The sequence below is a fragment of the Lolium rigidum genome, chromosome 2, assembly GCF_022539505.1.
Source record: "Lolium rigidum isolate FL_2022 chromosome 2, APGP_CSIRO_Lrig_0.1, whole genome shotgun sequence".
NCBI classification, from domain to species: Eukaryota; Viridiplantae; Streptophyta; class Magnoliopsida; order Poales; family Poaceae; genus Lolium; species Lolium rigidum.
In genome coordinates, this window is record NC_061509.1 from 33,445,660 (window position 1) to 33,463,446 (window position 17,787).

At 42.7% G+C, this 17,787-nt stretch overlaps 2 protein-coding genes across 3 annotated transcripts; both read right to left on the reverse strand.

Moving 5' to 3' along the window:
- Positions 1-1,361: 1,361 nt before the first annotated feature.
- On the reverse strand, positions 1,362-8,465 carry LOC124691540 (ubiquitin-like domain-containing protein CIP73). Of its 2 annotated transcripts, XM_047224827.1 has the most exons (17): positions 8,336-8,465; positions 8,010-8,127; positions 7,459-7,554; positions 6,883-6,929; positions 6,704-6,754; positions 6,534-6,602; positions 6,312-6,455; positions 6,162-6,231; positions 5,921-6,069; positions 5,091-5,255; positions 4,932-5,003; positions 4,751-4,853; positions 3,564-4,151; positions 3,182-3,474; positions 2,414-3,019; positions 2,027-2,182; positions 1,362-1,746 (listed from the first exon to the last, which is right to left on the reverse strand). In XM_047224827.1, the coding sequence occupies exons 1-17, from the start codon at positions 8,441-8,443 to the stop codon at positions 1,672-1,674; spliced, it is 2,910 nt and encodes a 969-aa protein (XP_047080783.1). In that variant the 5' UTR covers positions 8,444-8,465; the 3' UTR covers positions 1,362-1,671. The 2 variants fall into 2 exon arrangements, with proteins under 2 accessions (XP_047080783.1, XP_047080784.1); XM_047224828.1 differs by lacking the exon at positions 6,704-6,754.
- A 3,517-nt stretch (positions 8,466-11,982) lies between these two features.
- Positions 11,983-15,702, reverse strand: LOC124686210 (putative nitric oxide synthase). The gene is made up of 13 exons (XM_047220200.1): positions 15,206-15,702; positions 14,924-15,109; positions 14,747-14,833; positions 14,587-14,666; positions 14,421-14,502; positions 14,305-14,325; positions 13,933-13,978; positions 13,711-13,829; positions 13,285-13,398; positions 13,122-13,196; positions 12,935-13,024; positions 12,419-12,528; positions 11,983-12,241 (listed from the first exon to the last, which is right to left on the reverse strand). The coding sequence occupies exons 1-13, from the start codon at positions 15,641-15,643 to the stop codon at positions 11,983-11,985; spliced, it is 1,707 nt and encodes a 568-aa protein (XP_047076156.1). The 5' UTR covers positions 15,644-15,702.
- Positions 15,703-17,787: the final 2,085 nt, after the last annotated feature.

Consider the following 17,787-nt stretch of genomic DNA (forward strand, 5'->3'; position numbering starts at 1 on the left):
GGGTCTTCTTCAATCAGGGAGGCTGACGTCCTCCGGCTTCTTTGATCGTCATCCTCCTCTTTATCGTCAGCCCTTCGTTTAAAGCTACTTTGCTTAGCTCATCTTTGTCTTCTAGCTCTGGAGAGAATCTTTGACCAGTCATGCCGACGTGCTACAGCGCACTTCTTACCGGTGGCCCGGTGTCTTCTCTATCCGGTCTCGGTATACCTCTTCTGGAGATACCGGCTTAGCTTCACTTAGCTAAATCCTTAACTTCGTGTTCCGGTATGAACATTTAACCGGTACCTCGATGGCCTAAACCATCCGGTTTTGGCATACCTTTGGCATACCGGGGGTCATCCCCCAACAATATTATTAATTGAACCTTAGTATATACAAGATAAACTCGAGTTATTCATTATGCATACTCGCAAAATTAGAGACTTTAGAGATTTCTAGTTTTTTAAAAGGCATGTCATAATTTCTCCGACCACATTATCACTCCATTAAGATAACATTGGTTTTATCCATAAAGACATAAACAATTGAAAGGAATTTCCCTCAACAAAGATAATCTAGATAGAGTTGTCCATCGAACAAGAGATAATTAACCGTCTTGATTGTTTGAATTACATTAGATTTTTAAAAGATGTAAAGGTTTACCATTGAGTTGGCATTATTGGTATTTTTAAGGTTCTATTATAATCAAATATGTTTTTTTATTGTATTTAGTGATTGTGTTTGAACCATATATATCATTATTGTTTTAGGACTATTTTAATATTTTTATTATTAAAGGTTCGCCCTAGCTCAGATTTTTTTCATCCTTCGCTGCATAGGAGCCCCCTGAGGGACCAGAACAGAGGAGAGAGTATTCGTTGCGGCAATTCTGTAGAACAGCTACCGCGCACCCGCTGTAGCAAATGAACTGTGTGGTTTCCAAGTGCTCGCAAAAACAGAACCAGGACTTGACAAAAGATCATACTTCACGTTAACACTGTAGTATTACATACCAAAAACAAAATTAGAACCTGACAAAAGGTAACACTTCAAAAGCTCAGCACAACTAGAGGATCAACCTCGAGCTTAGCTTCCCTGTCCAAAATGATTTTGACAGTTAATTAGGAAAGCAAGAAGCACCAAAGAGTGATCCAAGTGTCCCCCAAACCACGTGCAGACCTTTTGGGGCATTCAGAAGTGACCTGAACCTTTAGAAGAAGCTTACCTCCAAAATCGTCGCCTCATTCTCAAGCCTGGGCATCTCCTTTCCTTCAAAGGATGGCCAAGGCGCATGCATGAAACAAGAAACCCTATCCAACAATTCAAAATCAGCAGAGAACTAGAGAACTTGAACTAGCAGTCATGATCGCAAACACAGCATATAAAAATACGGTGTCCAACTCCAGATTCAATAAACGCATATCTGCAATGGTAACATTGGCACATTATCCGTTTCTCCAGCTAGCTAGCTATGTGCATGCATGTGCCACTAGCAAAATTTGGTAACAACATTCAGACAATTACATCCACAAGACAGTCACAATCAACATTATCTGGCTGGCAAGGTTCTGAATGTTCAACAGTCACTGTGCAGCAAGCGGACAAATCGAACCCCAGACATGGTTTTCAGAACATTGTACTTTGCCAAGAAATCGCATCACCCCCTTCTTCAATCACCTCCCAAGTCATGCTTCACGACTGCTTCTTGTTCTCAGAATCGGACTCCACTCTCTCGCCGACTTGTTCCAGCAGAAGTTTCAAGTAGTCCTGACAACAATACATATTGCAGAGGCAGGTTAGGGTCGACATCTGCAGTTTTTCCTACTATAGTATAACAACCATGCACAACCCCCCTTGTGAATACCCATATACAACACACAAAACAAACCAAATTGACTATACTCTACAGGTATAGTATAATCTCGCAGTATATACTGTATACCATTCACCAACAATCTGATTCTACAGGATCAACTAAACAAATAAGTTACACCCAGAATGGAGCTTATTTTTTATATAAAAAAAGCAAGGGTGGAAGGAAGCATACATCAGCAAGCTCCGGATCACTAGCAAGCTCTTCAAGCATGAATTGAATGTTCTCGTCTTCACCATAAGCCTGAGCAGCAGTCTCAAGGACAGCACCGAAGATATCCTCAGGGGGGTCACATTGCTCAATGCGTTCACATGCTTCGTGAAGATCAATCTGTCCATCAAATACGAAGCTTGAGCAATGCCGTATAGACAAGGATCAGGATTACACAAAAATGAAACTGGCTAGCAACATTCATTAGTGGAACATATTAGTAATTCTTATTCTCTAACATTAATGTTTTTCAACTCTTCAGATTGATGATTGGTGCCCAAATATAACAAACCATATGAGAGAGTCGAACAGGCCCAGTGAATGTTCTTTCATTAAAATAGGATGACGTACCTGAGAGCTTCTGCCATCTACAGCATCACTAACTTCCCTGTCATTTTGCCGAGGTTGCAATCTAGAATCCACAGCCTCTGTCCCAGCAGGACGAGCTGCGACTCCACCAAGAACTTGATTTACAACTGGCATCATTTGCTGCATCATTCTAGACAAGTCAAAGCCACCTCCTTGGCCCCTTCGTGGGCCATCCACACTTTGGACCATATTACTCAAGGTGTCCATCACTGCAGAGTTCTGTGTTAAGTCTTCCATTATGTTCCTCACGTCAGATGGTGATTCTAGTCCTGTTTGAGCTGCTACATTTGACATCAGGTTGCCAAAGACCGGGCTGTTGAGAACACTGGATAACATGCTGCCAATATCGACTTGCCCTTCAGCACCTGGTCTTCTTGGAGGCATTCCAGCAGCAACCTGACGCATCGAAGATGCAGAGTGGGAATTCGTAGCACTGCCGCTGCTTGCATTGGCACTTCTCGAAACTAGGGCCTGCAGAGCCTGCTGCCCCATCAAAACAGCTTCTTGGCTTCTAGTAACAGAAGAGGTATCAGGGGCTTCGCCAGAATCGCCGCTAGTCCCAGATGGCCTTGCTACTCTGGTACGTCTCTGCAAGTGGGGTTTAAATAATCAATGACATTGCAGCTGACCACAAAACATTACAAACCCACAACTTGCAGAAATCAAATCAACGGAAACTAAAAAACACTAACTGGACAATATAGTTTGTGAGACTGTATGACTGAATACTAGAGAGTCGTTATTTAATACCTTAGGCTGCAGACCACCACCAAGACCAAGCGGTCCAGAACTGCCACTAGCACTAGGTTTAGTAGACTCTCCAGTTACTCCATCTGAGGGCTTGTTATTCAATTCAGAGCTTCCTGCTGATGTGCTTAAAGGAACATCACCAGTATATGTGTCCATCAGCTGTCCTGCTAAGCTAGCTGCTGCCAGTTCCCGAGACTGTGTCCTAATGTTATCCACATCGCCAGTGGAAACATTCACAGTACTGCTATCTTGTAGTGTCAAACTGGGATCAGACGTATTTGAATGCGAAGTACCTAAGAGCAACAACAGAAACAGGAACAGTGAGGATTCAGTACGATTTTCCCTACAGGGAGGAGAACTCAGATCACTTCAAGAAAAATACCTGCACCAGTTACATGAGATTGCACGCCCGGTAATGTTTGTCCATGATGAGAAACTGGAAGTTCACTTTGTAGTTGAGCATTTCCTGATGTTGCAGAGCTCACGGTGCCAGCTCCATTGTGTGTGGTTGGGTGAGGCCCTTGGCTTGCTGTGTTTGGCACAGATGATGAAACCATGCCTGGTGGGTTCGCAGCCAATGCATTGGCTACCTGTGCGGTTATCTGTGCTACTATAGAAGAAATGTTAGCAGCACCACCTGAAGAAGCTTGTGGAACAACATATGTCGAATTTGGTTGAAATCCATTGCCCACTGCAGTCTGAGAACCTTGAGAAACTGTTGGCTGATTAGGCACTGCTATTTGGCCTCTCATTTGAACAGGAAGGATAACACCAAGGACATTGTTTGGACCTGAGGATCTTGCCAGAAGGCCTGGAATAGCTGCAACAGCTGTCCTTGGTGGCAATCCATGTGTTGAGTTAGCTGGCAGGTTGCCTCCTTGAGATCTTTCTACATTTTGGCGTTCCCCACCAGTGGTGGTAGCAGAAGCAGTGGTTGAACCAACAGATGGAGCACTTGTTGCAGAAGCACCTTTGTATACAGGATAAAGCAAGAGTCAGAGGAAGCTTTGAGAGATAAAAAATGTAACAAGCACGCATTGCAACTTCAAAATTAAAGGTCACTAAGACACAAGTTTCCGATGTGAATAAACCTGCGGCAGAACATAAAAATGTTCAGAACTGATAACTCGGTTCCAGATGACAGGTACAGGGGATATGCCCAAAGAGGTGAATCTTCTTATATCTAATATTCATCCAGGGAACAGGTACAGTCAATCTAAACTAACAACTGGGCCTATTAATCTTCTTATATTGAATATTTATCCAAGAGACACAGCTCAGAACAGTAATTGTTGTTTGTTTATTCAACCACAATGTTTAAAACATATCTACTTCCTTATATTAGGAAACTAACTAATCACCCCTATAACCTCCAGACAAACGAATAATGATGATGCTAAGATGATCAAGATAAATTTTAAAGGCTGTTTTGACGTTTTTGATGCTGACCAGGAGGGATACAAATTGGTAATATACCACAAGGTCACTTAATTATCCAACAATCCCCTTATATATCATTTTCCTCCTCGAGAAAGAACGTAAAAAGAAATGCTTGAGATGAGACCTCACCACCAGATGTTCGAGAAGGATCAACGATACTGAATGGGCCAGAAACTCCACTCAGAACTGGTATGCTGGAAACTCCAAAATGAGGAGCACTCTGGTAAGACGGCTGCACAATCAAACGAAGTGTTATTGCTATTGGAGTGCAGAGCACATAAAAACAAACACAAGTATCTCAGTAGGTCACCTGAACCATGATTGGATTTGGTCCTGTGGGGTTTATATAGACAGCGGATCCAGCATTTACAAAAGCATTAGCCTGCAAAATTAACAAGCTTTTAGAATAATTAAAATTAAAATGTGTGTAATCAGTTATGGGATGGTGACGTCGTAGAAAAATGCATACAGAAGATGCCCCCATTCTAAGCATCATCATTGTCCGTCCAAGCTCCAAAAGCATAGCCCCCAAATGCTGCATCGCAACTCCCAACTGAGCCGATTCATTCTGGATCTGGCTTCGTATAGATGCATCAGCAGTGGCAGCATCTCTCTGAATACGTTGTGCAAGATGCTGAAACAAAAACCAGGCTAATAGAGGTCACAACTCACAAACAAGTCCACAGAAAACTTTGCAATCACTTTTATTTTCAGATAAATTATCTGAGAGTAAATAACTAAGAGACAAAACAGCATCCTGTCACTGCATAATCAGTTGCCAAAAAACAAACCATGAAATCCGAACAACAGAAAAGCATAGGGCAGTTGTGTTTGGGGAGTACAGAAGGAAAAAAAATAGATGTTCAGTTGACATAAATTTAGTTTTTATATCCAGTAAAGAAGGCAACCATATAAAGTATTCAAATGGTAACAGATCCTTGTTGTTTGGAGAGTATTTTAGGAAAAAAAAAACTTAAATGTTTAGTCGACATGTGTTTAGTACACATCTACAAATTAAGACAGACAAAGAAAGAAAGTACTCAAATGGTAACACATTCTTGTTTAAAGAGCATTGACTCGGAGACTACAATAGGTGGAAAATCATTACTCCCTCAAACCCAAATAACTTGTCGCAGATTCAATGAACCTAGACAGATTTTTGGCAACATCTTGTCTAAATCTGCAACAGGTAATTTGGATCGGAGGGAGTAGGAAATTTACTGTGTGTCTACCAAAGGTAAAACATTGCAAAAGTAAGAAGCGCATAATACAGAACTACAGGAGAGAGAAATAACATACAGAAAGAGCGGAAGATGCACTGCCTCCAAGAACTTGTTGGGCTCTTTCAAGAACTGAAACCAGCACCTCAGGACTTGGAAATCTTTGGTTTAAATAAGCATCATCCGATCTTGGCGGTTGCTGAGCGTTTGAGTCCGCGGATGGAACACCTTATAATTATAAGATATATCAAAAAAGCATCATGGATAATGGAATAATTGGCAAGCAACGAATTAACCAGCTGCGGTAAAAAGTACCATACCATTGTTCTGCAATACTTGGTCCATGCGATTGATATATTCCAAAAGAGTCATCATGGAATCGGGAATGACCTGCCATCATTGCTAACATTAGAAGAATGAAATACAGATGGCAGATCAGATGAAAGAAAGCAAAAGAACAGTATATTGACCATGTTGCGAGGAATAGCGCCTCCTGGCTGAAGTTGTGACACATGGATTTGATGGTTGAGAATTGAGAACCCAGGTGGTGGCGGGTTCGCAGGCTGAGTTCTTCCATTAGTAGTGGCCCCATTTGGCGCAGTGTTTAATGGCACCTAATTAAGCAACAACAGAAAACTTAAATTGATGCACCTCGGCAACCCTAGATATGCCTATTGACGAAACCTCATTACCGAGAATGTAGCATTTGCCACACCACCAGGCATCCCAAGACCCAAGGAACCAAGAATATCCCGAACAGTCTGAGCATAACAAAAGAGAGGAATTATACCAAAGGGGGCATGGGCATGTTATTATTGATCAGATAGAAAAATAATACAGGACTCTAGAACAAAGCATGTACCCTATCAATGTCATCTATCGTGTCCTCAGAAAGCATATCATGTACAATTTCCTAGAAGAAAATAAATAAATAATTCAAATAAAAAATGTAATCAATGTTCAATCTAGGCAGAATGGCATATATTTTCAAATAAGAAGTTATAATCAATGTTCACCATTACAATAGTAATAGAAGCATACCCTGGACATATAATCTCCTAGCATTGCTCCATTTTCACCAACATTAACTGCACCAACAACAAAAATGTAAAAAGGTTCATCAGGCCCAGTCCCAGCATACCGATAATGAACCATAATAAACTAAAGATCATGAGAAATGGACTGAATTCTGTGCAAACAACATCTACAATGAACGAAGGTACAGAAAAAAAAACTGTAGCGGAAACAATCTGCAAAAGTATATTATCCAGATTGTTCAACAGTGTGTCAGTGCCTCTGCATAAAGAGCTTTTTGACGCAAAAATGGTTAACAATGATGTTTACAGCTCACATGGTCTACTAAAGGAACACATAAACTAAATGATTAATCAAGCCCTTTCTCTTTTTAAATAGCCTAATAGACTCCACTGGCTATTTCTGCCCACAACTAGCAAGAAGTACAACTGGAAAACATGGCATTTGCGAGTACAGGTGCAAACTTTATTTTAGCTCATATGACGCCAACGCAGGGCAGGTTAGAAACGACATCATGGAGAGCACCAAGTATGTATAATAAATCATGAAAGTGTATCCAAAGCAACAATATATCTGACTTACCATTCGCCTGGGGATTTTCTTCAGAAGTTCCAGAAGAAGGTTGGCCTTCAGCTGCACGTCGAGCAACCAAATGCAATGTATATCCATCTTCCAAATCTTTAGATTGTCAAGGATACAGATAACAAAATTGTGACCATGAGCAATCAATACAATCCGCAGATTAATGTGGCAGGAACTTAAAAGCATCCATTAAGGTATTCGGATAAACATGTACACGAATGACAGGTCACGACAAAAACAAATTATTAGAATGACAAACCCCACTGTGCAATGATGGAAACCAGTAATCAATGACAACCTTCTATCATCCCATGCAATCTACAATAAAATCTATACTGGTGAACAACCCAACAACAAATGCATACACAATGCCTAAATCGATTTGAGGTTCTCGTCCATATTTCTATTGACCAGAAAAGCCTAGCAACTTCAGTATGACATTAGTCACAGGAAAAAACTTCAATATGGCTCATTAAGGTAATAACAGAGGTGGAGATGGTTCAAGCCTACACTTTCCAGCCTCGGCTGAAAATGTACAAACAAAAGGATACGGTATTCTGACAAGAGGTGGTCATCCTTCAAGACTCTTCCTCTGAAAATCAAGCGCTGCTGGTCCACAGGAATGCCAGCCACACCAACTATCTTCTCTTTTAGGTTCAAAACAGTCTCCTGAGAATAAAAAAATATGGCAATCAGTTCATCCAAAAACATAGAACATAGTAATATCCACTCCTCCGATTCTATATATAGGAATTGAGAATCAACAGGGAGGTGGAGCAAAAGCAAAATCATAGCATTGCTAGCACTTTAAACCAGCCCAGCAGCCAACAGACGCGGTGAAACCGAACTAGAAGAGAACCAGGGCATAATCGCGTACACTCTTCTGGACGCGGAGCGTGTGCACTTGCGACTCGAGGGTCTTGATATTGATCTCGATGGTGGCAGACTCCGAGCCACCGGCGCCGCTAGCACCATCATCAGCCATCCTGCATACACAGGAAACGGATGGATCGTTCAGCTGTGCTGGCATACAAAAAAAGCAGACCGTGTAGAATGAACGCTAGGGTTTCCGCTCCTAGCGCAAGATCTCCTCCTGTAGTCGGCGTCGAGCACACGCGGCCACCATGGAAAAGATCACAGCTTTTTGGCTGGAATAATCGGAACGGCCCAACATTTCAGGCGCTACCGGCGGCGGATCCAGACGGCGTGCCCTCAAATTCGTGGGATTCGAGTGCTATCAGGGGATGAAGGGACGGTCGTACCTCGGAGAGCAGCGCCTGGGGTCGCTGACGGACGGCGTCGGCTGCAGCACGGCGGGCAGGAGGGGCGGCGGCGGCGGCTTCCGCGCGGGCGGGGGACGGAGGGGTCGAGGGCGGGAGTCCGAGGAGGCGATGGCGGCGGCGCGGCGGCAGCTCTAGGGCACGGCGGTCGGAGAGGGAGAGAACCGTGGAGCCGATGGGATTTTGACTCTGGTGGAGCAGGGACAAAGACTCGATCTTTCTCTTCGCCTGTGGTCTTCTCTTGTCTTGGGAGTTGGGTTGTAGGCTGTAGCCGGTTGTTCTAGAACACTCCAGGCACTTCTTCTCCACGTGGCATTTTCTTTCTTTTGGGTGAGTAGACACAATATACTTTCTGTAGTCTGGAAATTAGGGTTATGTGTTCTTGGAACCGATTAGGTTTATGGAAACTCAAGTAAGCACAAGTGGATACAGCTCGGAATTATCTTTCGAGCATGGCTACTTTTACTTCGACTCTTGAGTCAGGTACTCTTCCTCTTCGATGTGGTTTTGTCTAGCAGTGTGTTTATATCTTAGAAAACTTGGGCTATGATTTGCGTAGTGTTAACGGCTTCCATCTGCCATCTATGCGACACTCACCCGCGCATTGGGTAGATGAAAATCCGAAAGTGGAGGTGGCTCGAGTACGGTATTGCGACGAAGTTGCGCCATTTGTCGTTAGTGGAGGAAAGATCTTGGACCGAGTCATCTGATATACCTTGACTTGAAAAAAGACCACGCGTCGATGTAGATGTTATAGGGCGGGTGGTGGAGGTGGCGGTTCCCATGGGTGTAGTCTCGGGGGACGGGACCATGAAGGAATACAAGTATTGTGCCTCAAGTAATGATGGAAATATATTAATGCAATAGGAGGATGAGCGCGCGAAAATGGGTGACCGGTGAAGGGTTCACGTGACATGAGGCTAAGGTGGGGACAAACGATGCTCGGGGCATGCAAATGGGTTTCTTAGCGGCGCTCAAACTCGCTTATTCCATATCCACCTCCTTTGATGTCTTGTACCAATGTGGTGTTTCCGTTGACCAATCAATGAAAAAGTGGGCGGTGGTTCAAAAAAATTAATAATTCTCATGGAGATTACACAGTGGGATTAAGAAACAAGCCTCACTTGCAAAATAAGTTAATTATACAGTTTGGATGTCCCTTTGCACATTTTCATCAATTGATTAAAATAAATGTTGTCCTTCAATATTTATTTTCAAAATTTACTCCAAATATTTATGTATCGTAGAATCAATTTTAAAAATAGTTATGGTAACTTGCGCTCAAGGTGCCAATAGTTGATATGTACCATTTATCTCGTTGTTACTTTTTAATCACAAAATATATAAGAAGGGGAGATCCTCCTTAAAGTATAAAACAAGTAGAGCAATTATGTATGATTTACCTTCTATATTTTATAGTCCGATGGGTGTAATTAATTAATTAATCAGGGTTTACCTTTTAGGGTTTGATGATCAACCATTCATTACACAGATCCCTTCTCCCCACATGCTCTAACACATTGAATCTTTGGTTCCTTGAGAGTTTGGTGAGATAACTGAGAGAGGTGTTAACCATATGTAAGATATGTGTGTCTCGTCTCTTTTGATCAATCAACATTTTTATTGAGCAGGAGCCAAGCTTTTCCCTTCAATCTTGTTACTCTTGGATTTTGAGTGCTCTTAGCAGAAGGAGTTGTGAGATGCTAAAACGTAAGTCCTAGGTTCGAATCTGATAGAATACTTTATCCACTAAAATTCATTCACTTTTTCCTATAAGTTTGTAAAGGGATTGAATGCCTCTTCAATGTCTCCATCAGTGGATTGAGCTCTTTACTCTCTGGAGGAGGTTGTCATAAAAAATAATAAGGTGAGCTCTCCTACTGTTGAGGGGTCCTTGGTAATAACTCACACCTTTCCAACAATAGCTAGCTCCCCCTCACAAATTTGAACATTGAGGTATACCTTCATATCCACATGCCTCTTTTGTTACACTGAGATCTTTTACCTTTATGATAACCATCAATCTTCCTTATTGCGTCATTGATTGTTTCATCTAGTTGTTAGGTTCATTGCATTTATCCGAATAGCCTAAAACATGTGAAGAAAGAGGAAATTTGTAAAAACTTATTCACTCTCCTCTAGGTTGTTCTTCTCGATCCTTCACCCATTCTCACTTTTCTCTTTCCCGCCTCCTTTTGCTCTCTTGTATACATCCCTAAGGGATCCTTTTATTCGTATGATAGAAAATGTATAAGAATAGAACGCGATTGTAACTCTCTTTGATTGTGGTGAAGTATTTCATGAGGTCTAATGCTTTTAATATGAACTTTACAATTAAAGATACTATGGGATTATTTTCTATGATATATGATCCTATGAATCAGATGGTTTTGAAAATCCTACATAATCATTTGAAAATACATAGGATCTCAAAATCCTTCAAAAATCCCATGAATCAAAGCAGCCATAAGGATTCTTTGCCTAGATTCTTACTATATCAAACAAAAAAGATACTAGTGTCCCAATAGGGCTGGGACTTTAGTTGCTAATTTAAGAACAATCATTTCTTAGGAAAACATCTGATCAATCTGGGAGAAGGAAAGCATATATTCCAACCTTTTGTTTTGGCCCATACCATCATCGCCATGGCTTCAAAAGGGCAGAAGCAAATCAGCGTGTCTCCTACTTGTGCCAAATGGCGCCTTGCCTTGTCTCCATCATATTGCCTCTCAGAAACTAAGTCCTGCAGCTAAGGAGGAAAATAACGCATGCACTGCATCATAATATTGTGGTCAATCAGGCTGTAGAAAGGTGATCGGATGGCCAAAAGAATTATGGCAACGTGGCTGCTTGAGAGTCCAGGAAAAATAGTTAGTGGGTTCCAAATGAAAGATTACAATTAATCAAACATTATATATTCGATTTCATCCACTCAATCTCATACATGCCTTTGTGACTTGTGACGATGACAGTGCATATACAGAAGATCTATTACAACAAGAGTTACCTTTCCACGGCTACATTTAGCCCTAGGTTTCCTGTACCATTTTCAGCAGCTGATCCTAACTAGAACTACCCATCCCTATCAGATCATCCGCCCAACATAATTCTGGGCTGTATTAGGTTCACAAAAGGCAGCACCGAAAAGACTACTCCCTCTGATCCATAATAAGTGCCGGGGCTGTAGTTCGACAGTTATTATGGATCACAGGAGTAGCAAAATAGGTAATTGGCAGCACCAGCATCAGTAATGCCATTTAGGTCTCAGTTCCTCTTCTGCCTCTGTCAGCTCCTGGTACCGGTACCACTGTGACGCCGCTTTACCAACAGGCAGCGGGGAGCGGACAAAGACCTCGACTGGTTTGGGTACATGTACAGTCAAATGCAGCTCACCAATGCCACTGTTTTCTTCCTTGATGCTGCCATCAGGGTCGCTAGATGGCACGCCAAGCGGTTCTACCGTGATCCACCCGAGCCCGGATATTGCAATGTCACTAGCAGGCCTGCACAACGAAGATGATGCCAATAAAAATTGATGATGTACAGATGAACAGAACAGGTACTAAAAGAGCGTGTAGAGAATGATCATTAATGTTCCAGTGCACTAATGCCCTGGTGCTGGCCAAGAAGATGGCTGCTGGGGAAAGCTCTGCCACATGTGTGTTAGTTGTGAGCATTACCTATCAAGCTCTTCATATTTTATCTTTAACTCACGAATACCCTCAAGCCCACACCATCCTTCAGCTCTCTCCTGGCCAGTTGGAGGAGTCAATGTAACTCCGACTTCTCTCTGGAAAGTGCGAACAACATTTTTTTCAATTTTGTTCGAAATGAAAGCACATATAAATCCTCATTTAATACACCTCTGCTTGGCAGAACAAACATGCAAAAGCATATTAATCCACCTAGTACTATGGGAAATAGGCAAATAGTTGTGAATAGATGCCTACATGCATTCTCTAATACGAGGATAGATGCATAGATATTCTCAGTAGGCAATGATGTGAAAGGGGAGGAAGGAACATGAACACAGACAAATTTGGAGAGCAAGAAAACAAAACAAATACATGAGTTGCACATAATAATGTTGAACTCCACTTCCCAATTGGGATGAAGTTACGAAATAGAGTTTGAAAAAATAAATAGATAGTCGCATTTAAGTAGAAGAAAGCCAAACTAGTGGAGCGGACGCATACCTTGTAAAATTCATCTGCTTCTGTGGTGGGGACCATATTAATATTGAGCTTTTTTGGTCCATAGAACGTCAGCCGTGTGCGTGGAAGAGCCTGGTAATTGATTGATTATCCTTTAGTGGCTACTTTGTAAATGAAGTTATAAAATATGGGAAAATATCAGTACCGAGATCTGAGCTCATTTTGGTACCTTAACAACATCAATACGGACAAGTCCACCCCAGAATAATGTATTCCCGCTCAATTCAACACCTGTATCATTAGCCTGAACATAACATTATGTTCTGAAGAAAATGATTAGTGTGGAAATTTCGAGAATGTAACATCGAGTTTACAGACTGAGGTATACATACAGGAAAACATCGCCCCTTTAGGCGACTTTGTGGTGCAAGAGAAGGAAGATCATCAGCATGGATCACTGCTGCTTGCCTATGGTGAAGATGGACTCCAGGTGTGTCGTATAATTTCTGTCATGCGTAAATTTAACTGTATGTAAAGTAAGGTCCATACTGGACTCCACACAAGAAAGCAGTATATAAACATTTATCCTAGTGCGGGTCATTTTAAATATATTTTTTGAACATGTTAAATATATTTTTAAGACACCAAATTATCTGATTCCCTATGTGAGAAGCATTTTGTTTAGCATGTATACAAGGTACAAGCGACATTATAATTACATTCTCTGACAGCTACATCACATATTCACATCAATAATGATATAGGTTCGCATGCAAAGTGGAAATATTTATCAAGTTTCCAAAAAAGTAGAAGCATACCCCCCCTCCTAAAAATGCTTCAATCTGGATGGGACCTAATGTTGTTCCTGGAACAGCAGATTGTATGGGCTTGTATTTTTGAGCTGCAGCTGCCACTGGATCTTTATATGCCATTGTTTCTACAACAGTAGTATCCAACTATTAGCATCATGGAGACACAAATGAACAAGAAAAAGGCCACATAAACCAAACAAGGGTGGTAGTCGAGATTTAAGGGCATACTTAGCATAGCGCTTATAAATGCAGATTTCCCAACATTTGCTGAACCCTGTAACGACGTATGAACGCATCAGATTGTCAGATACAACTGCAGTAGGCAATAACCAGGCATTCTACTTGTACTGTTAAGATTGTCTTTGATGTAATCACTCAATGTGTATAATGAGAAGCCAAGGAAAGTAGATATGATCATCATACTATTATTTACTTATTTGGTGAGGATGATCAGCCTACCAAGTACGCAAATAACAATGACTTCCGATCTTCCTTTTACACTGCCTATTATTGGCAACGACAGGCAGGAAATGCATTTCGGTACACATTTCTAAACAGGACAATACAATGTGATAGTCCTGACAGGGGAAACATGCTTACCAATATGTACACATCTCGGGCCTGATAAGAAACAACAAAAATGTAGTCAGGATTGCGAACAGGAAGCCAACACCGAACAAGAATAGGTAACAATATTAAGTAGATAAAAGGCCAACCTTCTTTTCCTGCTGAATCTCTGATATAACCCCAGTGATGCCAACCAATGACTTTGAGCTCGTCAAATGGACGCTAAGGACACTACACACACAAAGCGATACAACAAAATATCAATTGGGTGAAGATTTGGTGAAATAATTGCAAAAGAGAGGGAACAAATCTCACTTGAGTTTCTTCCTGACGACAGACTCCACCACCCAGTCGCCAACGCAATTCAAATCCGTGTCCCTGGGAAGAAGATCAACCTGCAAAGAAGATTTAGCTTCAGTTGTTGACTGACAGCGGTGACAGTAGTACTTAGAATTTGATAAGGTACAAGATTCACCTTTGTTATCACAAGCACAATGGGATTAGCACCGGCGAAATCACGTATGCGCGCCAGGAAACTTCCGTTGAAGTCGACTATGTCGACCTGCAAATAACAGCCAAATGAATGCCAGAAAAGGCACAAGGAAGAAACTGTCATCCATCCACAGAGGTTAGACATGACACGATCTTTTACCAGTTTCACTATCAACGCCTTCTCGTGGCGGAGGTGCGCCAACTTCTCCCGGAGCTCCTCGGCCGTGACGAACTGCTTGCCCCCAGGGTAGCCGCCGTGGCCGCCGACCGCGGTCACCATGTGCCCGTGCGACAGCAGCTTGCACCTCCCGCATAGCACGGTTCTCAGCTGGTTGTGCCTCTTCTTCTGCTCGCACAGGAAACAAAAGTCATGTAAAATGTGTAATGTTACGAATGGCAGCGGCCTGAATTTGAGGCGGTGGATGGATGGTTGGTTGGTTACCAGGTCGTAGGTGGCGGGCTGGACGTAGCCGGGGGACCCTTCCTCCCCGGTGTGGAGCGGCGCGCCGCAGCCGTAGCAGCAGGAGACGCCGGAGGGGGACTTCTTGGCCAGGGCCCTCCGCTTCTCCTTGCGGCGGCGGCGCTTCTCGGCGTCCTCCTCGGGCGCGCGCACCCGCGCGCCGGCGGCGGCGGCGGCGGCCAGCTGACGACCCAGGTGCACTTCGCCCCGCGTCGGCGCCGCGGGACCTACGCCGTCTGTGGGCGGTGACGGCGGTGGTGGTGGCGAGGGGGCGTTGGAGGAGGCGGAGACAGCGCGTGCGCGGGAGGGGAGTGAGAGGGAAGCGGTGGAGGCGGGATGGTGCTTGACTGGGACGGCGAGCGGCGGCGCCGGGGATTTGGGGAAGGAGAGGAAGAGCGGGCGCGGGCAGGGGCACGCCATTGGAAGGAAGCTCTGAGCTTGGTTCGCCGTGGCGGGAGCAGTGGCCTTATCCGCTTCGTCGGAGCGAGACGGGCCCAACCAGGGTCCAGCTCACCGGGACACGTCCAGCCCATCAAATGCTGGACTAGAGCCCGCATACTTTTCCTGATTCTTTTTTCTTCAATTTTTCTTTTTTTTGCCACACTTTTTATACACAATGAACATTTTTTTTATCTTTTATATGAATATTTTAACTATGAATCAACTTCATTTCTATGGCATATGAACATTTCTTATATGATGCATTAACATATTTATCACATACATAAGCTACTTTTTAACTCATGCATGGATTTTGCACTTAATTAAAGATATTAATGAGGATGAAAATGGAAGAACCGGTTTGCCATTTCTTTTGTCGAGATTTATTAATTTTATGTGCATTGTGAAATAATTGTGATATATCTAATTTTCTCGAGATTGATTATCTAGGATGTATCTGTATCAATGCTCGCTACATTTATGTGAAATTTACCATCAGTAAGACCTTCAATGCTTGCTACATTTATGCAATGTGTGGCCTCCTCGTCCACCGGCAATGCATCAACCCGTGGCTGTTGGTGCAAAACTAAGGTCTCAAGCGTGATTCCACCTGAGTTCCAATTATGCTAAAATTTAAGTTTTTTATATAAGAATTTATAAACAAATTACAGCAAAACTAAAAGTTGTACTATAAGTGAGACTTTGAGATCCCATGGGATCCCATTTAACACGTTACACAAGACACTTGCGCTTTGGCTCTGTCGTGCCACCGCCCTCCAAGTTTGCCACCGGCAACACGAGCGACCAACATCTATGAGTCTGATAGACTAAGCTTGCAGATTGATTTAGTAGCGTGTCAATGTGGGCCCTAATGCTCGTTTGGGTAGCGCCACCACCACTCAGGATGTCGCAACTAACTAAGCATTGGGCCCACATTGCCACGGTGATAGAGGAGTAGGCCATGTATAATGGTTTTATCATAGCGTTAAGTTGTTGACCAACAAAATTTAAGGACACCTTAGGGCATGTATAATAGTCTGATCCTAGTGATGCCACATAGTATAATTGCCGAGTTGTAGGAGGGGGAAATGAAAAAAAGATAGTTATCTTCTTTTAACTAAGAGATAATCTCTTAGCAAGGATGATAAGACATTTCACCGGACTGCTCCCGAGCTCATATGTTTATGTTCTAATATTTTTTTGAAAGTAGAAAATAAAATAAAAAAACTCTGAACTTTTTGTACAATGAACATGAATGTGTGTTCTAATAGCATGCAAAAAAACTCCTAGAAAAAATATATGTACTGGTATGTGCAAAAAGGAAAAAAATCTCATTGTTCCAAACAACAAATACAAATGTTCCAAACAATACCAAATTTTGTTATTTCGCATAGAACACCAAACATGTGATTTCTCACCACAATATTGCATCCAGTTAGAACATAATCTCATGTTAGTTGTAAAAAAATCACTTTCTTTTTTATTATGTTTGCTATTTTGCAAAAAAATGAACCAGGAGCATATGTGCTCGGGTTCAAAAGTGCATTTTTGTATTTCACCCCTTTGTACAAGATATCTTATCTTAGACACTTTTTCCAATTTATTGTTTAATCATGCCATAATTTAAAAAGCATGAAAACATAATTATAGGGGATAAGCTAAGAGATTTTCTATTTTATAACATGTTATTTCGCCTTCTCTTATCACATGCATTACCTAGAATGAAGTTGTACCGGTAGTTGAAGGGCTAGCATATATTTGGACTGTTGCTGGCAGTTAGATTGTCGGTGGGAAGAGGAGCTGATCTGGCGGAAATGACCGTTAGGCGACAGGCGGGCGACACGGGTGGCGATCTCGCCACCCAAACGCCGGCGACGGTGGCGTTGACATCCGCGGCGCCGGATCGAGGGCCGCAGGCAACCGTGCTGCCGGAGGTGGGGTCGTCGGCATCGGTGGCGCTGGGTGGTGTGTCCGGTTGCTCGTCGGAGAGGCCCATCGAGAGCCGATTCTGGGCGTTGCAGTCGGATGATGAAGAAGATGGTGGGAGTGGAGATGAGGAGGTAGATGAAGTTTCGTCTGTTAGCGGAGGAGATCGCTTGGCATCTTTCTTTTGCCGCACTCCA